The 23,678-nt window shown below is 31.4% G+C and overlaps 2 protein-coding genes across 2 annotated transcripts; one reads left to right on the top strand and one right to left on the bottom strand.

The window, feature by feature from the left end:
- Positions 1-778: 778 nt before the first annotated feature.
- On the top strand, positions 779-23,137 carry LOC122570588 (the record flags this gene model as incomplete). The annotated part of the gene is made up of 2 exons (XM_043733089.1): positions 779-1,036; positions 22,239-23,137. A coding segment is annotated over exon 2 (606 nt), but the record flags the coding sequence as incomplete, so codon positions are not given.
- LOC122570587 (innexin inx7) lies at positions 12,527-18,265 on the bottom strand. Its single transcript, XM_043733088.1, has 7 exons — positions 17,808-18,265; positions 17,304-17,394; positions 16,553-16,634; positions 15,811-15,988; positions 14,780-15,117; positions 13,843-14,033; positions 12,527-13,305 (listed from the first exon to the last, which is right to left on the bottom strand). The coding sequence occupies exons 1-7, from the start codon at positions 17,893-17,895 to the stop codon at positions 13,065-13,067; spliced, it is 1,209 nt and encodes a 402-aa protein (XP_043589023.1). The 5' UTR covers positions 17,896-18,265; the 3' UTR covers positions 12,527-13,064.
- Positions 23,138-23,678: the final 541 nt, after the last annotated feature.

A 23,678-nucleotide genomic window follows, 5' to 3' on the forward strand; every position in this document is an offset into this window, starting at 1 on the left:
ATCGAACACCTCATGCGAATAGTTGACGTTTCTAGGGAGATGGTCACTTATTTATTATAACGATTTTAAAATCGAGAAAAATATGTAAATGTTGTATTTTTCAATGTAGCATTTGAAGCTTACTAATTGAATCACTGCTAATTGAATCTTTGTTATTTATTTCGTAATCTGCAAATAAATAATTTTCGTACAGAACATGTTTTTAGATATGAAACTGTACATGTGTATTTCATTCGTGAATTATAGATAGAAGTCTCTAAAATTTCGTGATTTTTAATTTTCACTCTACATTTCAATTGGCATCTCATCTTTACTATAGCTAAACTAACAATAGATATATGTATACTAAAAGTGTTCGAGAAGAGAAACATATACAGTCAAAGAAGATAAAAATCAAGAAAGAAGATGGAATTAAAAGATTACTAAAAATGGTGGTTTCGTGATTGTTAATTTGCGTCCCACATCTGAATATAACATGGTTACTACAATGAAACTAACAATAAATACTTGTACATATCGTACACACCGAAAATAATTATTAGAAGCAACATATAGGATTGTACAAGATTATAATAAAGAAAGAGGAATAAACTAAAAAAGTAATATAGAAAACTGTAATAGATAGTATACAATAATTTTCATTTTTAGAGAAATAGCAACAAAATAAATTTAACTTTTTTGTTATATATATAGAGTTATCGAAAATCCATGGTATTTTCACAGGATCCAAATATATAGTACGTTAGAGTTTAGTACTAGTTCCCTACCGCCGCGCCGCACTGCGTGCTTTATACGCGTCCTTAGTCGCAATTATCTTAATTAGAGTTCGTTTATGGGCGACGACAATCACCCGTTTTGTCGGTGAAAAATTGCTCTTTCCTCTTTGCTTTCTGACTGAATCACTTTACGAGCATCGTACACAATAAATCTTGGCGAGCTTCTCGTCACCTGTGACTTGCTCAAAAAACCGTGACCGTCATTTGAACTCGATCGCGTTCTACGTTGCACGAGGGCCACCTTTCTGAACAAAACCGAGGTTAGTCTCTTTTAAACCTTATAACCATTTTGTTCCATCTTTTGACTAAACTTCTGGTGCAAACAAGATTTTTTCACCAATTGGGATTAGGTTTGATAACCTAAAAATTGATACTTTTTTGAGGAATTGAACTCAACTCTTTGAATATTCGAAATAAAGTACTAGTTATAATACTTAATTCGCGAAACAAATTAGAATTTAGAATTTATATATTTATTTATATGAATTCAAAAAAATATGAATTTATATTAAAATTCATAGTCTAACTGCAAGATATTTTTCTTCCTATTTTGAGAGAGTTAATTCCTATTCTTTTATGTGTTATCAATAAAGTTTGGATTATTATAAGTTCTGATTTATCTTTTATTTCTTTGAGAAAGGCTCAATATAATTTTTTTCTTGTTATTGTCCTAATTAAATTGTTTATTTTTTTAGGTTTGTTTAAATTTATTTAAAAGAAAGATCTAATTATAAAGATACGGGAATTATTACTTTTTTATCATTTATTTTTAATGTAGTATAATAACTCGTTAATGAGAATTAAATGAAGTTTCACTTTCGAAATCTATCATTAAGAAAATTATTATTATTATTATTTTATTTTAGTCCGTGCCTTTCGGCTTTGGACGAACTTTCGATTTACATTTCTTACATCTATTTTGCTCCTTATGTATCTATCTCCCCTCTTATTTACTCTATTGTATTGTATTCCTTAGCTTATTCTTATCTCTAACAGCCAAAATTAATGACTACAAACTATTGCAACTTATGACTACACATTATTGCCACTTTTGGAAGAAAATTATTATCTGGTCCAATAATTCATCGTTTTCCTTTTAATTCTATGTATTAATACACCTTTCAGTATTTCCCAATCAAACATCGTAGACCATACATAATTATACGTCTCTAATATTATCCATCTTCTGCAGTACTGAGTAATATACCTGGTCTATTTAAAATGGTAAAACTTTCAACGTTGCACAATTCCTAATATTCTATTGCTTTCTGACCGTAAACGATCATCTGATCAGGATGTGTTACCACTGTTAAACAGAGTTACCTCCAGCATCTTTCAGAAATCAAATTATTGTTGTTCTCACTGTTGTTCTCTCGTAAAAAGTTACGTAAGTAAATTCGTACGACCAAACCGACCGTGGTGTATTCAGATAAGTAAGTTCAAATATTTATGAAACCATAAACTCTACGCGATAAACGTATTCTAATTGTATATCTTTCTCTGTTTTATATGATAAACATAATTTTAATTACTTGATCCATGGATTTAAACTATAATGACTTACATTCTTCTACACATACAGTATCATTCGTTACGATAAGTATCATTTAAATTTTTCTAGAAAAATTGTCTGAATTTTGTAGAACATACGTAAAAATTTTATTCAATTTTTGTAATAAAAGATCTATGAATCTTATACATTGTTTAAAACAATTAGAGGATTGTTTTTCATGTCACTTTCATTTTTATGATTGTCTTACACAATTTTTATTACAATATCATATGAATAACATGTCAATTTATCAAGTTGATACCCTCCTTTATTTCTGTTTGCTTGGTTGATGCAATAAAACCGTTCATAGCAGCGGTCCCCTAATTGTTTTGAGCAGTGTATAATAACCATCCTCTAAATTATTCTGTATTGTATAGTCAGAGCAACCATATTAATAAAAAATTCTTACTCAAAAAATATTAGTTATGAATTCAAAATATTGTTAGAAATTGTTAAATTACTATTTTGAATTTACTAAATTTATTAAATTCTTATTAAAACTTTCCAAAAGTTAAGTGTTATTATCCTAATAGAATAAAATGAATTTTATACAATATTTTCGACAATAGGTATATATATTAATTCAAAATGTTTTTATTGAAAACTGTATGTGTATTCTAGACTCTAGAAAGTAAATAAAACTTTAAGTTTGATCTATGTTTTTCTAATAGAACATTGAGTATTTTCTTTGTACGATCAGTGTAAATTGAACCTTTCTGACGAAAATCCTTGAAACTCAGCTCGTAGCGTCTTCTAGTATACACTTTACATACGTAAGTACTTTCACGAGAAGGAAAGAGCAGGGGCCGATCACTGGAACTGTACTCTTAAACCTTGTCAAACCGGTTTTCACGTCTGGTGTCCGGTTGAGAACCGCTGTAGGTCAATCGTGTCAATTGTGACGAATGTATGTCGACTCTGCTCGCGTCTGGTCCTTGTAATTTCTCAGACCTAAACTGTATAATCCATATTGTACGTGTAACATGTGTGCGATAACGTGGATGAAATACTAATGAGAATTCTGCGCCTATTAAGTGTTTTGTTTCGTGTATTTATTCGTTCTTCTAACACTCAGAGAATATTTCGACATTTTAGTTCAATTTAGCATTCAGAGCATCATTATAAATTTTTTTTTCTTTTTATTATTTAATTTGTACTTCATAATATGTCCAGCTGAACATTTGGTAAAATTATTATAAATTGTTAGAGAATTATTCTTTTAATGTTAGAGGATTCGTTATTATTAAAAAATTATTCTTTCGTGAATAGAGAATTCGTTATATATAAATTGTTTTTTATGACTACCACAAGAGGTAAATGCATTTTAAAAAAACGTATATTTTAAACTTTTAATTTTTATAAGCACCTACAAGTATCATTTTTTATTTATTTTATGGCAAGAAAATTGATAGTTACTAGTTTCTAAGGCCAAAAGCATTGTAATAATTAGATATATACATATGTATGTTCAGTATGTTAATTTATAATATTCGCAGGAGCTTTACTTTCTTATTTTGTCAATTGCTTCTTTTTATGGCAGTATTTTTCAGGAACAGCATGTCTTATATTATTTCATTAGTGCAATGCAAAGAAAAGAATTTTAGTGTATTGTTCTCTCTATTATTTTTTAATTAAACTTTACTGCTATTAATTTATCAAAATATACCGGATGTTTCATTTAACTGGAAACGGTAGAATATCTCACGAGGGATTCAAATTATCAAAAAAATGTTTGAACAAAAATTGTTCGATTCGAAGGAAGGTATCATATGGTGTAGATTATTTTTTTGTAGGTTGAGTAGTGGGGAAGATTCCAAGATCAACTTCACTTTTTTAAACGGAACTATATATTTTTTAATACATTAATCGATCCATCTCGGCGTTCTCTATGCAAAGGTATTAACTCATTTATGTTGAAAAATTATTAGTTTAGCAGGTATTTTAACTTTAATTTGTCAAATGTAACGTGTGAAAAACGAAGACAACGTAAACACAAGTATACCACTTCGCGCTTTTCCTCATATTTCATACGTTTAATTTGACAAATTAAAGTTAGAATATCTAGTTTATTTAGAATAGTTTTATTCTTTGGAAAGTGTACGTAGAAAATTGTCGTTCTAAATAACACAAGGCAAGTGAAAATGATCGGTAACCAAGGATACAGCGGATAGTTATCTCTATACGTCCCTAGATAGAAAGGAGGAAAGGCTGAGACTTATAAGGGCAGACTTGGTCACGTTAGTCTCAACCAGCCAATGCAATGTGTAAATACCTTACTCGATGGTTGTACGTTAACCTCATTAGCCATGCACACGCGGTCTCTGAATTCCATGGTTTATTTTCTGACCACGCCAATACGAAAGACATACATAGAATAAAGTTTAAGTCTCGATACAGCAGCACCGTTGTTTATTCATGACTCTTAATGTCGTTTCGAATAACTGAACGAGTACAGCATAGTGTTATACGTTCCGTTTGAACCCAAGGTTTACTGGAATTGATGTTTACAAATGAATGTTACTTTTATGTGTTAGGAACGTATCTCATCCGCAATATACCAAAAGTATTGAAAATGAAGTAACTTATTGTCATGGCACGAAATTAAATATAAATTAAATATTAAAATATAAAATACAAAATACATATACTTTTATAGATAAATACAGGTACAGTTTCATGGACTATTCCAATATCTAACAGAGAATAAAAATGCTAAAAAAATATTAACAAATCTCTTGGAAGTGTAACTCTCGAAGCATATTAATAATTTTCACTTCACATTTTTGATTCGATTTTGCATTCATATTAAAACCATTTCATTCTTGATTCTGCTACCCTAATTACAGAATATAATCTATATATCTCATTTAATTCAAATAATTATCTAAAGAATGATGCGACTTTTATAAAGTCTATATATATATATATATATAAATTTTATATGCGAATAATTAGGAATTCCACAAAGGTTCTAAGTTAAAATTCTGCGAATATTCTTAGACAAGGCGTCACCTGCTGTCTGGATATTTTTTCGTACAAAACGTGTATATTTTTGACTGAGATATATCAGTTGGTCATTCGAAGTCTCCTCACGAACGGAACAATGTAAGTAGTAACTATTGGACGAAATACGAAATGCATTCGTATTTCTTCTGCCTCTTTTGCCTCTTGTCTCTGGAACGCTTTCAGAATATTTTACCTGCTGCCACCAATGAAGACTTCTGTGTTCGCAGATAATGAGCATTATGGAAAATCGTAATATTAATTATTTTTGTTGTAACTTACGGCTTGTGATGTATCAATATGTATATCTGCCTATATTCAGAATTTTATTTACTTTCTTCGATTGAAAATAGAAAAAAGATAATATTAATTATATTAAAACTAAAATACACTTACTTTTTTTATATATGTGGAATCGAGAGTGTAACAAAGAAAAAGATAACTTTAGAAACATTATGAATAACTTGGGAAATATCTCGAAATGAGTAAATCGAACATTAAAACTACATCATAAGATACCTCGTTTCTGCATACTTGCATAATTGCGCATTAAGGAATTGATAATTTAAATGTAATAAATACACGATACAGATCTTATGGCTGAGTTTTAAACGCAATAAGAAATTAGGAGAAAATCAACGGAAAGAAATTCCACTACAAAAGTATGTAAATGCAGTCCCATTATTTATCTATGATCGTATATAACTAAACTAATGAGGGAAGTTTATAATATTTCCGTTCATTAATTTAGCTCAAATTTCATATATGCATATACATACATGTTAATGCGTACCATATACGTATGTATAACATTCATATGCTATCTTATTTAAAATTCGTGTTTTGCTGATTTATTACTTTATTGAAATTCATCAACATTTTATTCCGCCTTGTACAAACAGAATATTATTTTATTTTATTATAGATATTGATAATTTGATAATTTTTCAATCTTACTGGAAAAAACACTTTTCTTAAGTTCTGTTGTCTCTCAGGTTAGATTAAGGGAGCCCTCAGACGTTCAATATATATTGTCAATATTTCAAGGTTCTCAACATCATTGGACGTATAAAAGGAGCCTCAGACAATCGATACACATTGTCAATATAATATTGATAATGTTTCATATATTTCTAATATTTCATAATATGACATAATATAATATTGGCACTATTTCAACAAGTTTTTCGAAACACGTGCTACTCATATCAATAAATAAAATTTAAATATGAAAATATATCTCATCTTAAAAGTCACTTTCTAACCTATACTTTTTTTCTCCTGGTTTTTTCATTAATAATGCTAAAATAGTGACTATATAAGAAATTTTTCTCACTCGATATCGTTAAGCGAACATTATCTCGATACTAGATGTGTTCTCAATAAATATTGAACATATTAAAAAAATCTGGTTCGCCAATAAGTATTGACGATATATATCGTAAATATTTATTGACAATCCGTAATGATGTTAAGAACCTTGAAATATTGACAATGTTTGTAATCCCCTTCGTAATCTCTTTAATTATAAATCATAAAATAAATTTTCGAGATTTTTATTTCGTAATTAAATCAAAAGAAATTAGGTTCCTTCAAATAGAGTAACATTCTATCCTATCTTTATAAATTGCAAAAAATTAAATATATAGTGATTTATTTGAAGAGTCATAAAATCTGCCTTTAGGGTCTAGTTGATCTACTTTTTCAACTTTTTTCTTGGTCAGAAGGATCTTGCGCTTAATCATTCTATAAAGTGTAAATAAGTTCAAGAGACCAGATAACATTGTATGTATTTTGAAAATAGTAGGCCAGATATAAAACAGAGGCCATTTTGTAAGAGTTTCGTGGCCATTCCCTGTCACAAAATTCGAAATCTTTTCTCTTCCTTTATTTCACAATAAAACTCCTACCGCACAGCCAAGAATTCCTTTGAACTGACGAACGATAATGACAAGTCCTACAAGCTTGTATGAGTATATAATAAATCTGCCGCCTCGTGAGTCAGTATCTGACACGTTTTGAAAGTCCATGAACGTGTACACAGTACCCACATTGTAGTAGAAGAGAATCAGCGATATCTCACAGCTCACAGCAGATCATTTGTTGCGGTATTTCATCACATCTCTATAAAAGTTGCAATGGTAAGTTGTAATGTAGAGAATGGTTCGAAATTATTGGTTTCATCAGAGAATCAAAGAACATAGGAAGAACATGATGCGTGTATTTTTAACTAAATATAATAAAAAATACAACAATAAAAGATAGAGAAAGATAGCTGGGAGAATATGAAAAGTGCAGATATATTATGGAACGTAATTTTATCTTGAAAATAATACATTAGAATAATTTTATGCAAGATTCTCGTAGAAATGTTGCTTAAAATGCCAAATAAACTCGTTCTTCCAGTATATCGGAGTTTTTATACCTTCTACTCCTATTTCACTGTTCAGTGTGCCTTATACAATTTTTTGAAATGTTTTTAAAACCTTAAAATTTTTAACTTCTAAATGTAAAAATTACAGACCATATTTACGCTAATAATTATTTACATGCGCTTGAATTATAGACATATTACATAAGACAATTAATATGTACATTCTTTCTTCAGAATCTTATTTCTTCTTATTTCATGACGCGTTTATTATCGTTATCATCGCTATCGACGCATGTTACAAAATGTTGTGTAAAAGAGAAAGAGATTAGAATTTAAAAATAATTGTAATACCATATCGTGCAGTTACACCAAGTATAAATTATTTAAAAAGGATTTTGTAAAATTGTCATTATCATGTTTCATTTCCTTAAGAGAGATGATATCGTTGAAGAAATAAAGGAACAAAACATTAAATGTAAAAGTATCTGTAGTTCCTGGAAATAATCGAATACCACTGCGAGGCATAATATACAAATGGTTTAAATGGAAGAGAATATAAAAAAATTTCGAAAGTTTGTACAGAATAAAACATTTCAAACATTTTCATTGTTGTAATACTACGTACATGAAGTAAGTAAGTGAAGTAAGCGAAATCATTTATTATTGACACTCGTGTTGATAGAATATAAAATTTACAATACGTAATTACTAGACTGCGAATTTTTATGGAGTTTAGAGAAAGTTGAAGGTAAAGAACCGTATAAAATATCCAAAGTGCTCTTATATCATAATACTCTTTGTGACATTTAATAGATAAAACAAATTTCTGGCTAGGTCCTATTTTTTTAATTTTATCTATGCAAGTATGAATTTGCATACAAATCCGCTGTCTAGTAATTACAATACGTAGAACATGCAGTAGAGAATATACATGCAAAAGTAGTTACCAGAATACATTGCATCAAGTGCACGCGTGTCACGATCATCAAAGAACCTTCCTGGTATGCTCCTCTTTTCTACGGTGCGCAGTCGTCATTTCCTGGTTGTGAGAGAGAACATAATGGATCGTGTTCCGGTCGCGATGACTCTTCCTCCCACGCAAAAGGAACGAACAAAGATCTCGCAATCTGATTTTCCAGCTTATATCTCTTGATCCAATACACACAATCGTTTGATCGTATTTAACTGCTTTATGTTTAGTTTGCATAATGTTTATTATGTATAATCACACCATGAGTGACACTGTTTCGTTCTTTTTATTTTATTTGCATGCTTAAGGCTGTTCTAAAGGATTATTGGTATCTACGTTGATTTATAGGAATTTATTTTCTTAAAACCTGCGTTTTTTTTATTTATCACTATATAATAAATAATGTTAAAAAATTATATTATACCTAATAATTAAATAAAAAAGATATACCTATATATAAATAATAATTTTATTTATTATATAGTGATAAATAAAAAAAACGCAGGTTTTAAGAAAATAAATTCCTTACTTAGTATTACTTAGTATTACTTAGTATTACTAGTATACTTAGTATTATTCGTAACAAAAGATAAATAAATAAACAATTAATTAAATATATAAATAGAGATATTAAATATATTTTACATTAAAGTATTTGAATTATTCCAGAATGATTTTATATGGTATGTTGTGACATCATTAATATTCATTAATTAATTTAATGACATTTAAGAAGAAATTGTAGCAAATTAAATATTACACTTTTGTCATACTTTACTCTTTCCTGTAATCTGTAAAGTGTCAAGATATTATTGTTAGTTTATTGTGGTTCATTAATAGTTGATTCAATTGCCATATTTCTTGGTGATAAATATTTCAAATATTTTCCAAACGTTAGGTCTCGATAACGAGTTGACAGTTGTCGGGTAATCAGTTTTTTCAGTTAAAATATTGATAATACAGTCGTCCATCGATATCTACGTTACAACATATGATAATTTCTTTTAGCTTTACTGTTAGAATATTTAAATTTCAATCTCTTAAACGTAAATGAAAAATTGAAAACAATTGGTACAATAAATAACGCAATATCTACTGTGTTTGCAGTTTCCATGAAATTCCATTTCGTGTATTTACTTTGAAATGATTCATTAATCTTCTACATTGGTTGTTCTTAAGAAAAGAAGATTTATGATTTCCAAGACAAATCGGAACGAAGTCGTTACCAGTTAACCAAGAGAACGATAATAATTTGCAAGCTACTTTTTATCGAGTAATAGAAAATTGTAGAAAATTAGTACCTTGACATGAATAGGAATTCAAATTACACGGTACTAGTGAAAGTCTGACCGACATTGACTCTGTAACAGACAAATTTATTTAGTATTAACACATGATGTTACAACAATAAAATGTATTATGAATTTATTTTAAACGAAAGAAGATGCAGAATAACATACTTTCATAAATAAGTAAAGCGTAGGTGTTTATGCATTTATGAAAAATTTAAAGATGCAAAAACATATATAATATGCAAAAGTATAGCATTCGTTATTCAATTTAACATTGCGTGAAACAAATGTCTGCTTGGATTCAGCTTTATATGTACAGGCGTTTTTAATGCAAACTTCGATCTCTCTTTATAGCGTGAAAAAGATGCATCAATCGATATTTTTGCACGCTAACTTTCCTCTTTGCTTCATTGCCTATGATCGATGCTCCTTCTTTAATACTTTATATACGTTGCAATAATTGTAAATAAGGTGAGAATGTAAAAAGAAGAGAAGATAAGACTTATTTCTAAGTTCATTGCAAAGTTCAATGTATTTACATATTTATATATGATACGTTCCATGTACGGACTATCTCGAAGGTGACGTTATTAAATATGTGAATGTAAATGCTCTGATTCAACAGGAATACCGTGGTATAAAGTTAATAAACCTCTTCAACTACAATTTAATAATCTCGACTGTTGTCGACCAGTTAAAGGGGTCAGATCAATATAGTCAGAGTACCTGCATACAAGTATCGGTGCATACAAATATGTAAATATTCTTGAGACACAACGATGAGTATGAGCTATCTGAAAGATACTCGCGAATTATTAAGTAATCTAAACTTTTGCCATCCTGACACAATTATTTATAATTGTATTATGATAAATATAGTAATTCAATTATAATTGTCAAATGCATATTGGAGTCCCCACTTTTGGGGGAGCCAGTGTTTTATCTCGTTCCCCAAGAGAAAAATTTCTTACGGCCGATATGAATCTTGCGTGGTTTCCGGTTCCGCGAGCGTCGGTTGATACGTTAAAGTTGACGCCATAGTTTTACCATTCTCGAAACCATCCTGTAAGTGGTATAAAATTGGTTGAAGCGGTATAAGTTCCTACTCGTGGTACATCTCTGATGGATCTAGAGTACGGACGTAGATTATTTATTAAGTACATATATCGAAACAAAACACAGAGATGAAGAATTGGAACTGTATTGGATAATTTCATACAATGTTTCGAATAAAATAAAAGTAGATTCATTAACACTAACCGTATCGGCGCTTTACATATAACTATTCTTACCGTAACCGGTCATTTGAATAGAATTTCATCCGTCTGAACGCTCTTCGCTTATACGCTCCTTGTCGTATTTCATTTCTCGTATGCTTCGGTCTGTACTTTGTAACTCTCAAAATGATACTGCATTTAGATTTCATTTAGCATAGAGTAGCGGTTTCCAACCATTATGCTACTACGCCTCTCCGAAAAAAAAATTTTTTTCGCGTCTCCCTACCTTTTATTTTCTTAATAGATCTAATAATATAGACGCGTTTTAAATAATAAAAACTTTATTACAAAAAAAACTGAAAACTGCAATTAACAGAATAATAATAAGGTTTTGCCATAACATATACGTACATGTATATTTATTTTTATATTAAATTATTTGTTTGTAGATGTTATAGTACGAAAATTAATACTTTATTAAAAGCTTTTGGCGCCTTCCCTGGTCCGTGCCTCGTAGGTTGAAAACAGCTGCTATAGAGAACTCATTATGGAGGGAGTATATTCTTGAGAAATATTTCTTGAGAGCGTCCGATAAGATTCTGTTGTGTTTAAGCATTACCTGACATGGACTCTGCCCGTATATTCAAGTGCTTACGACGAAGCCAAACACATACCGTATTCAGATGTATGCAACTGGTTAGATGTTACTTGAGTTCAGAGCTAAGGTCCCAGACAGAGAACTTTAGAAAAAGATGTAAATTTGTCAATTGGTGAATGGTCGATCGCGATAAACGAGTCAGGCGATGAATTTTCCTCACCAAAAAGAGAAGCAAAAAAAGAATTGAGAAATTGGTTAATCAAGTAATATGAGAATTTACGTAAAATTAGATGATAAAAAAAAAGAAATAACGATGAATGTACAATTTTAAATTAAAGTTAGGTTATTTAATTAGGTAACCTGGCAAGTTTAGTGTTAAATTCCTGTGCAACAAAGTAAAACTTGCATTTACAAGATTACTAACTACTGAAAGGAACTGGTTAGAAAGCAGGTGTGAAGGTGAGTAGATTGTCTTTTCTCTAAGATAAGTGTTTGTACTTGAAAATGTAGCTTTATTCGCACGGAAAGAACAATGGTGAACAACGAATTTCATATACGCAATCTGGCATTCCCTGAAGTGATGTAACATAGCGAAAGGAACTGATTCGAGAATCGCAGTTGGTTTGAACAATGACGTAATCCTCAAAATAAAGTGACATAGTAACAAGAAATGATACATGATATTTACAATGGAAATTTACATGTTAACATCGAATTAAAATAAATTAAATTATTCGGCGTTCGTTTAACGTGTACCAATTTTGTATTTATTTATAACGTTACTTTTACTAAATCTGCAACAGCTAAAAGATTCACAACTCGAATACTCTTGTACTTAGTTTACATTGAACAATATTACAAATAAGCAGTATTTCTTCTTGTCATAGCAAAGTATATAAATATGATATATATTGTATAACGATAACTATCATTAAATCTAATTCGCATGTATCACGTTTGTACCATCAACTCGTAATGCAAGTATATCTTTATATTATAATATAAGGCATCAGGTTAAAGACATGGAAAATTTAAAAATTAATCCTATATTCAATACACTGTCATTAAAATGCAAGCTCCTCTATGCTTCTATATCAAATATCTATAATCAAATCATTCCATAAGTAATATGGGAGTTCTATTGCATTGATATAACAATAGCTTTTTTTTGGTAATTTGACTTCTTTAATTTTCCTCCAGCTTGTCTGAGTCAGTTTTCTTGTGAATTATTTGGAATAATCATATTACTCATAAGATGATATCAGTAAGATAAGACTGAAACTCAGCTAGTTAACGGTTTCTCTTCGCTAAAGAGATGAGGTTGAATCTGACGTCTTTCTTGCAGGTCCTCGGCAAGTTTCTGCAACAATTCCTTGAACACGTAGTTATCTAGGTTCTTTGCTATATAATAAAGAAACACCCAGTCTCCGTAGTGGCATTCGTTAGTAACTGCCAACACGTTCCACGGATTATATCTCCCGGGACAAGCCATGGCGAAGACCAACTTGTTGAATGTTACGCTCCTGGTCACATGAGAAAATTTGTTAGATAACATTAGATAAATTGAACTTGTGCTAATAAAAATAATAAAAATGTTAAAAAGCGTTAAATAATATTCGATATAATTCTAATATTCTAAGAAAACAAGAAAAGGAACAGAAAATGTTCCATCGAATATTTTCGGAAGCATATCAAAGTTATACACTGAAATTTAGAAAAGCCAAGAAAACTGAATTATTTCACATTTTTCTTAAATTATATAGTATATATTCAATCGTAAATAACTTTCTTTCCTTCGAAATCAAAGATAGAACGAAAACTTGCTGTCTATTTTCTAATTACTCGTCGTCATTACTCTAATTGTATTATCAATTATAGAAGATAAAATAATGATCGCATATCATAGTCTAACTAAAGTTTTCACATTACATTATTGCTGCCAATTTAGCAGAACTGGAATCAATGGTACGAGTTCGAAGAATCGAGATTCTGAGAAAGGCAACGGTCGATAAACCGTAGAATAGGAATAGGTATAGGTATAGGCAATAAATAGTAGTAACCTGGCGTGCAAGACCATAGTCAGTAACCTCCAAAGCAGTCCTAAACCGGTTATCACCGACAGAATGATGTACCAATACCAGAGGAAGATATAGATCTTCTCGTTAACGATGTTCAACGCCATGACACATAGCGCATCGTGGTTTTGTATGGTACCCGATGGACCAAATTTGTGGAAAGTACATTTCGTCACCTGAAACATTTATTCGGAAGGAATTTTTATCTAAACAACAACAGATTTTTTACTAAAAAGTCCGAAGTTTTAGTCCTAATTCTTTGATATTAACTACGTTTGAATTAATCATTGTAACGACCTTTAAAAAACTTTGTTCTTTTTATACATAATATATTTACGAAATAGATAAAAATTTATCTAAACTTTATCTAAAAATAGTTGGAATTATTCGTAATAATTCGTAATAATTCCAACTATTTAAAGGCTTCTCGATTGTTTAGATAATTTACTATACGAGTAGCTATGTGTGATAATTTACTATACGAGTGAACTTTCGTTAATCTTAAACGAATCGTCTACAGTCACTTTGGACTGACGTTGTTAACTAAGTGAACTAACGCCAATATTCAACCAACTGAGTAATTCGCCGTCTAAAATAGATACGATGATTCGGTGCAATAATTGATTTCATTGTGTTACGTATGAATTCCTTTTACCGCGACTTAGCTCACTTTTACTCTCAATGTCTCGTACTATATGTATTATACAAAACAATGTGAAATTTCATTAGCATTATAACGAGACACGGTTTGTATCCCACTATAATTCTAATAACAAAGTTTTAAAAAATACTGTGTAACATATGTAACGTATTCGTAAAAGTTCTCCAAACTAAGTCGTTCAAATACTTTCGTCAATCACCGTTCACATAAATGTAGAATGGGAATAGAGTTCTTAATATTGCATTGTACTGGGAAACATACTTTAGGAAAGACGATGTCGAGCGCGTCGACTTCCCCATCCAAGCCATTGCGCGCTACAGCTTGGCCAAGACCGAGGAAAGCACCGCCGAGGAACCAATCGGTTAAATAAATTTGCATGAGGACGTTGATGAAGTTGAGAACCTCGCAGAGGCCCATGTAGTATGCCCACGGTCGATTCAAATGGATACGGTTCAGAAAAGCATGTCGAATCTGACGTATTTTCTCGTCACGGTCATGTATCGACGGAACGGTTATACCGTTCTCAGTTGTCAAAGATGTCTCACGCAAAGCCAACGACGCCATGTGTAGCCCAGATACCAACACTTTTAACCGACCTCCTGAATCAATCAATTTATTCGTTTAATTAATCCTTTCTTTTATTCGTTTAATTCCGTAACAATCAGCTACCGTAAAAAGATAGGATAATCATATCATTATAAATATTTTCTAAATATTCACATTCAATCACCGTATACATCGCATGCATATAATTTTAATTTTCCTTAATAAATAAAGCGCATAAAGTATTCCGTAAAGTATTGTATATGATAAAAGTAATTGTATACATAGCTGGAACATTTATATTTATATAGATATTCTATTTTGTTTTTTATATATATTATATTATACGTATATTATATCTTAAGATTATTGTAGAAATATTCTATTTTTATATTCTATTATATACAATATATAAAACAAACTAATTTACACGTGTCATTTATTAAAATTTATTGAAATTCGAAAATAATTGCAGTAAAAAATCTCCGTCGTTTAAATATGTAATTCTGACAAAACTTTTCCTATTCGTATTGCTATGATATACTATACTATGCTGTAGATATCGTCATGATAATAAAATGCATTTTGCAAGCAAATAGGCCATTGTAGAAAAATGCTCTTTGCAACTAAAAGGGCTGCTGTAAAAAGTTATATATATATATATATAAGAGAAAGTTAGGACTGAAGGTTATGTACTATGTGTGCAAAGGTATGCAGGATGGGTTGGTAGATATTATAGCGGGACTGACCTTCAACATTCCGCCACAGGTAGTGAGGCGCGTAAAAGAAGAGTGCCTGAAAAAACAGAACGAAGGGCACCCACTGGTAGTAAGCATGGTGCACCAGGGAGTCTTCTTTGGTCGCTGGTCCCACGCCAGGATGCGGGATTTCGCCTAACAACACCGGTGTTGCGTTCAAGTGTTTCGACTGTAAAATTCGTACTATTGTATTATTTATAAGGTCTCCAATTTAGCAAAGTCAAAAAGAGATGAGAAGAACATGTATAACAATATAATGCAAATTTGAAAATATTACTTGGCCCTTTCAGAAACGAATGTTCCTTGAGCTGTGAAAAATTATTTTTATTCATCAATTATTAACAATAGAAATACACCTCTTCTGGGCTTTTTGTAAAGATGATACGATGCACTAAAATTAGAAAGAGTTTTATCGAAAATGATTACATTCATTGTTTAATTACGTAATAATACTTTAAATAATTTTTTACTTTAAGTAATTATTTAAGTAATGTTTGCATTTTTCTGATAAATATTTTATATAGTATGAGCTATCACAAGGGAATACAAATTCTAATGTATTTTAATATTTTAATATTCTTGTTACAAATTATATGTTAAACAAAATTCGAAAATTTGACGAAGAACTAAGTATTAGAAATTAATTAAGGCTAATCTGATCGTATTAAGAAAATAATTTAAAGAAGACAGAAAGTAAATAAATAGAATCTAATGTATTAGTATTAATATTTACCACAGTGTAAGTAGACGTAAAAAAGCAATAGGTGTTGATTACTTTTAGTACATCATCGCTCATTCCATGTCCACCGATACACCTTATCGATAAAACATAACATCAAATATGATTATTTATTTTATTAGCATCTTTAATTGGCCTTAATATCTTATCTGTGGGTCACGGAATTCTATGACTTCAAATTTGCGGGTGAAGTTTTATGTAATGAATAATTAAACAAAAATCTGTGAAAAAATGCAAATCTAACAAATTTTACTAAGAATATATTTCTTATGAAGAAAAAGAATTATTTGTTCAGTTTTAGGTATCTAATGTTTTACCATAAAAATAATATTAATGCACTGATTCAAATAATCTTCTCTTATGTAAAAAATTCTTTCTCAATAAATGAAAAACGTACAATTTTCATCGAGCGATGAATGATTCAATACTATCGATTCGTCTTCATTCCATAAATATTTTCTATTTTAGTCCTTCCGGAAATATATAAAAGGCAACAAAATTCTACACACAAATATATAACGCTTCTGTCTGTAACTAATAGAGATAGGCAGTTTATTAGTTTCGCAATTTAATCGAATATTATCGAGGCCTTCTTAAATGGAGGACAGAACCAATATCTCAATTTTAGTATCTACTAGTTGATAGCACTAACAGGGAAGACGAATGAATGGGAATCCAATAACTAGAAATATACTGAAATACTGTAAGATATTTTCACATTTTATTAACAACATTACAATATTACCTGATATGTTCTCCGATAAATTGTTTAGCTGTCACCATCAACGTACTGGCCAAGAGTATCAAAAACGTGACTCTGTAGTGTAGCTTGAAAACTAATCATATTCAACAATTAATAATTTCATCAAAAAGGGGAGAAACGAAGAATAAGAAAAACATTCAAGGCGACTTTATATAAATTAAATAAGACAAGGATGAAGACGAGCGATAATAATAAACTAAAACAAACGAATAGATTTTTATGCATTTACGGAGAATATAAAGCGAATACACGCAGGACGTACATAATATGTAAAAATATGTAAAATATTGAAAATAGAGTAAAAGTAAGAGCAGGATAGAGTTCTTCGGTATCATTCATAAAATTACGAATTTTAATAAATAACTCCAGTCTATCAATCAAGGAATCAGTCAATGAATCATTCAAAATTACAGATATTAAATCAGATATGTTTCAACTTTCTTTTCGCGAAGCTATGAAATATCTCTATGTCACAATTCTTATTACCTATATTATCAATGGCCACTGAGTCCTGTGAAATCTTCAACTTGACATGGTCCTTGAGGACCGAAAACGTAGCTAAAACGGTTGCCATCTGTGCAGGAAATCCTCAATCACTTTGAATCACAAGTTTTTCATTTGTTTCCGCGGAAAATTCTTCGTTGATTGGCTATTCAGCCCTTCGGTAGCCTTGGCTACTTCCGGAGTTACGGCATCTACTTCTATTTCAAATTTCTCTTTCTGTTCATCAAGAACAGTACGATATACAAAAAATATACGAAAAATAACAGAAAAGAACCGGAAGAAGAACTTAAGTTCGTGCAAAAGACTTTCCACAATACCAATGAAATGTTGATCGAATTCAGACTGAACTTTCAATGCTGGTAAATCTTATTTTCTCTTATCAGCTACGATTGCGCAGTGGAATCATGACAAGGTTTCAGGAAACTTGTAAACTCGTAACCATACTTTCAAGAAGGTGCAAGTTATTATTGTTGCTGAACCACTTGTTCGCTTAGATAAGGTTAGATAACATCGAGCTGGAATGAGCGATTCAACGCAGCACAATCATAATCATTTCATGGAGAATATATGTGGTCCCTGATTGATCGATCGATCAACCCGGTTGATCCTTTTAATGAAATAAATACTTGATGCTTATTCTTGACTTGAAGTATTGAAAGCAGAAATGAACTAAGCTACATTTTTCCTGAATGTTTGTTCCAACAAGCAGTATCAATCGTACGAAAGTGAACGAATTCCAAATGAAATTTCCAAATGAAATCCAGATAACGTAATTAAATCAAACGTCACTAACGACGAATTTTCCAGTCTGCTGAGTATTGGAGTCAGCTGACTTTTGCTCTCAATGCATCATTTAAGAAACTATTGAAAGTAGATCATTCCTCTGGCTTTGATTCGAGGAAATTTTCGTATACCTTTTGACCTTTACTTCGCCGTTTCGAATGATGAAGCATTTCGTGCAACCGAGAAGAATGTAGAGTAGTCAAAGATTTCTCTGTGCATCATCCTAGCGGATCCTCGGTAAGTCTCCTTATTACGCTGAAACACCTGATGGATTTTTTCAGATTTATATAACGATAACGTCACCGTGATTATTATGAAATTTATCGAAATTTACAATGAAAATTGTGTCTGAAAAGAGGAACAGTTTATGATAGAATTACTCAAGGAAACGTGGTAGTCCACGTTACAGTACTTAGATAGGATTATCTGACGCACTAACCAAGACAAGTGATGAAACGGTAAAATGTTTCTAAACCGTGAACATTTGCTAAGGTTTATTTAAACAGATATAACGAATAGAATCTAAGACTTTTATTATTTCGGAAGTCTTCCAGTTTGAAATATGAGAAATGATGCCATTTATTGATCTTCTGACAGTACTTTATCGTTAGTAAATCATTTATTAACTTTTTATCGTATTACATATGAAATATAAGTTTCTTCACTTGAAAAAATTGTTGTGTAATCTATTATATGATATTGAACTTTATCGCATTAGAGAATAACTGCTTAAATTATCGATATTTTAAGTTTGGTGATTAACCTAGCTCTTAAAATTACTTTAACAATAGGACAGAAAAACCAAATTTATATTGAGACTTTATTTCGACAAATACAAATGTAGATGTAAAGTGATTAAAATTACACAATATTCTCTAGGACATTGTAAATAATGTACACATTTTGCACTATTTAATGAGACATCTGCAGACATTTATGTAAGAATAATGTCGCGATAGTAATCACAACTTTTAAGCAGCTGCTACAAATACGATAGTACGACGGTATAGAACCCTTAATAATCGTTGATCTGGATGATTGTCGCGTTATTTATCGATAAAAATTACGGAACAAATCTTCCTTAATCTATATCAAGCCGTTGATTTCACGGTAATCATGTTGGAATTGCGTCGAATACAATCATGATGATTAATTGTATTTTATCGCGAGTTTTACTCTATTCAGAAACACGACCGTGAGATACAAAAGCTTATCATCGTGTACTAGAGGATCTAACGTAGGTACGATTCAGTGATTTCAATTCAACTTTTGTGAGAAACTTTTCCACGAAACGCCACTATATTCGGAGGAATGCAAATGGTTAATTCTTCGATAAATTTTAATAATTGTTATTTGGTAATTAAATAGATGTTATTTGATAATTTATTATTAGATAAATGTTGTTCTACTGTAATTGAAATCTTATGTTTCGTTAAAAATCGAGTCCAAAGTATACTTCCTTCGTGATATTCTAAGTCCGAAAGTCCACAAAGGATTCTAAAAAATATCATTGAAACAACTCAGAACATAATCTGAGAAATCGTAGGAACGTTTAATATAAAACTCAATATTTAGAGAAGAAAATTCGAATGCAACGTGTAAAGCTGAACGGATGAAAAAACGTCCAAAATTAGGAAGGTGCGCCAGAGCAGATAGGAAAGGTAAATGGAAGGGAAGGGGAAAAAAGGGAAAGACCAAATAAGATAAGGAGATGAGAGGGAACAAGTTTGAGGTGGAAGAAGAGTAAAGTTGCAGGGGAAAGAGAAACGGTGAACAAGAAAGACACGAACAAAGAGGTGGGAGGGATAGAATGTCGAAGGTAGGACTTTGACCGGCCGTTGCCCCTGATGCAGTCGCCTCCAGCCAGCAAACTCAACGGATCCTCTAAAGAAAATTCTGTCCTCTGACTTCTCCATTCGTACATGTTACTTATTTACACGCATTATACATTCAGTTCCATCGTTCTTGGCCTGTTTGTTACCTGTCTGCTTGGCTGTTCATTTGTAGCATACAAAAACCATAAATCAGTTACAATATAATTTCTAATTACTGCTTACATAATTCAGTTTCATTTTTTTCATGCAAAGATTGATTCATAACGAGCGATAATAGATGTTGCCTTGCTTTTTGTAACGTTTTAATCCTCTTTTTCTTTAGATATGTATTTAGGTCGTTGAACACATAGAGAAGGAATTTAATGGAAATACAATTCTTAGAGTGATTGATTCTTTATGTCCTAATATAAATGTGATTTAACACTAGAACTACTGACGTTTGAGAGGTAGCTATCTCTACTAAAATAGAACAAAAAAACTATATAATAACAACTATAATAAGAACAATAAGCACAATAATGAAGAATATTTAGTACCTAAATCTTTGGTAACAGGAATATTAAAATAAATTTCCATTGGTAAATATAAGAAGTATAATATAATAATATAATAATAGACGTAATAAGCATAATAGAATAAATAAAATACATATATAAATTAAATTATTAGATACAAAAGTTGTCATTCGTAACAGTTAACTTTCTCCTGTGTGCGTTTTCCGCACACATATTTTTTACAAACATTGCAAATAGTGGTGGTCTTATTATTCTTACAATACCTTATCTGACAATACTTACGCGAATAAGGTGAGTTCTTTGACGTACTTTGGATCTCAGATGCTCTTTGTTCTACTCGTGAGTTTTCATTGTCAGCGGCAAGTTCATCTGCTAATTGAAACATAAACTCTTTTCTGGATATCTGCTCACCTGTGGTTTCCTTATATAAAATCCAAGCATTTATGCCAGCTAAATCTAAAATATTAAAAAATACTTGAAGTGGCCATCTTCTTGATCCCAACTTCACGCTATATTTTTTTGCCATTTGGTCTGCTATATCTACTCTAAATTTTGTCTTGTTATAAAATTCCACCGTTTCAGGTAGGCCCTTTTCGCTTTTTCCAATTTTGACGTTTTTATGTTTAGAGCTCAGGATAAAAACTTTCTTGCTCGGCTTACTTTTATAAATTGTGAATGTAATCTCATTTGATCAATACAACAGCGACGAAAAGCCAGCCATAGTATCCTTCGTCGTTTTACAAATTTTAGGGAGTTCTCTTCTGTTTCCGCGTATTGTGCCAACCAGTGTGGTTCTTTTGACTAATAATTTATATGCCAGTGACAAACTTGTAAAAAAATTGTCGGTCGTTATGGTCCTTCCCATCATACTATACGTAAAAGTTGCTCGTCTATTGTAATGTTTGCACCAGGTTTATAGCAATTCTGGCAGTTTTCAATAAACTTATCCCATACGGTTGATATTAGTGCAAATTTGTTATTTTTCAAACGTTGACTTCTATCATCTTTACTAGCCAATATACCGGGTCAACTTGTCCTATACTGGTATAAGTAGCCATAACAAAAAAATTCTTTTATATTAAATGAATAAAACAAAATTAAAGTTTATTATATTATTCCTTTAACTATTCCTGCAAAAGTCATTACATCATTGCAGAGAAAAAATATAACATGAAGTAGGAATTTTAAGATAAAGTTATCAAAACAGCCATTTTGACCCACGTGGAAGTTCTAGTGTTAATAACGATCGAAAATTAGTAAAGAATTGCGGCGTTCGACAGGCTAAACAGAGAGAAATTGGAGGAGAAAATGAAAAAGATGGGGGTTAGCGAAAAACTAACCAGAAGGATTAAAGAATTATACACAGAAACGAAGAACGTAGTGAGGATCAAGACCACAACACAAAACAATTTTGGACAGTGAGGGGAGTCAAACAAGGGTGCCTGCTGAGTCTAACGTTATTCAAACCTACGTGGCAGGACTGGAAGAAGAACTAAAGAAAGGACAAGCCGGGGGCATAGCGATAGGACGAAAAAAGGTATGGTCACTGACGTACGCAGATGATATTGTGTTGATGGCGGATAGAGAAGAGGAGCTAAAGGAGATGTTAAGGAGATTCAAGAAATTTTTAAAAGAAGCCGAATTGGAACTGAGCACGGAAAAAACAAAAATAGTAGTATTCGAAAAAAGAAGGAATAAAAGGAGACAAAGAAGATGGAAATGGGGAGAGCAAGAATTAGAAGAAGTGGACGAGATAAGATATCTAGAGTACATACTACAGAAAAACGTGGGAGAAAGAATATTCAAACAGGACTACAAGAGGAAAATGAAGATGTTTGGAGCATTGGTAGAGAGCGTGGCGTTGTTTGGAGCAGAGGTATGGGGCTGGAACATGGAAGAAAGACTAGATAAGATAAAGAGAAGATACCTGAAATGGATCTTAGGTTTAGATAGGACAACACCAAACTATATATTGATAGAAGAGTGCAAGCTAGAAGAAATCAAGAAAAAAGCATTAAAAAGAGCAGCAAGGTACGAGGAGAAAACCCTAGAATCGAAAAAGGAGCTGGTAAAAGAGTGCATAAAGGAAAGAGAGAGAAACTGGGGAAATGGCCAGGAAGGGAAAAGAGCAAGAAAGAGAAAGAAGGGACTAGAAGAGGTGAAAAATGGAGGGACACAGAGGGAAGCAAGAGAAGAGCAAGAAAGGTTGACAGTAGACCAAATTATAGAAGAAAGAAGGAAGAGAGAAACAGAAGAGAGGAGGAAAAGGATAAGGGAATCCAAATATAACAGATACTACAGAAATAGAACCAAAGATGAGATACCAAAGTACTTGGAAGGGAGGATGAAGTGGAAGGACAAGAAAATTATAGCCAGATTCAGGTGTGGAAACGAGACCAAACCGAAGGAACATTGAAAAAAGGAGAGAGAAAAAAAGTTGCAGACTATGTGAAAGGGAAGAAGAGGACCTGAGACATGTAATAGAAGAATGTGAGATAACGGGAGGACCAAAAGACATAGAAAAACACTGAATAAGACTGGAGAAGAACTAATGGAATTAAAAGCAATAATAGAGAAGAGAAGGACAAGGGCTATACAGACGGGAGGAGGAATGACAAGAAGGTAGCACAGCAAAGGGGCAAAAGTCCAAAGTGGCAATAATGTGTAGTCATAAGTTGCAATAGTTCGTAGTCATTAGTTTTAGCTGTTAGAGATAAGAA

This window comes from Bombus pyrosoma, linkage group LG9 (genome assembly GCF_014825855.1).
Source record: "Bombus pyrosoma isolate SC7728 linkage group LG9, ASM1482585v1, whole genome shotgun sequence".
Taxonomy (NCBI): domain Eukaryota; kingdom Metazoa; phylum Arthropoda; class Insecta; order Hymenoptera; family Apidae; genus Bombus; species Bombus pyrosoma.

Bases quoted from the DNA above. Each gene is read 5' to 3' on its own strand.
- LOC122570587 (XM_043733088.1), bottom strand. From the start codon at position 17,895: ATGGCAACCGTTTTAGCTACGTTTTCGGTCCTCAAGGACCATGTCAAG. The intron at 15,989-16,552 runs GTAAATATTAAT...CGAATTTTACAG, and splicing joins TTACGTCTACTTACACTGTG to TCGAAACACTTGAACGCAAC. The intron at 13,306-13,842 runs GTTACTACTATT...TCATGTGACCAG, and splicing joins ACTATGGTCTTGCACGCCAG to GAGCGTAACATTCAACAAGT.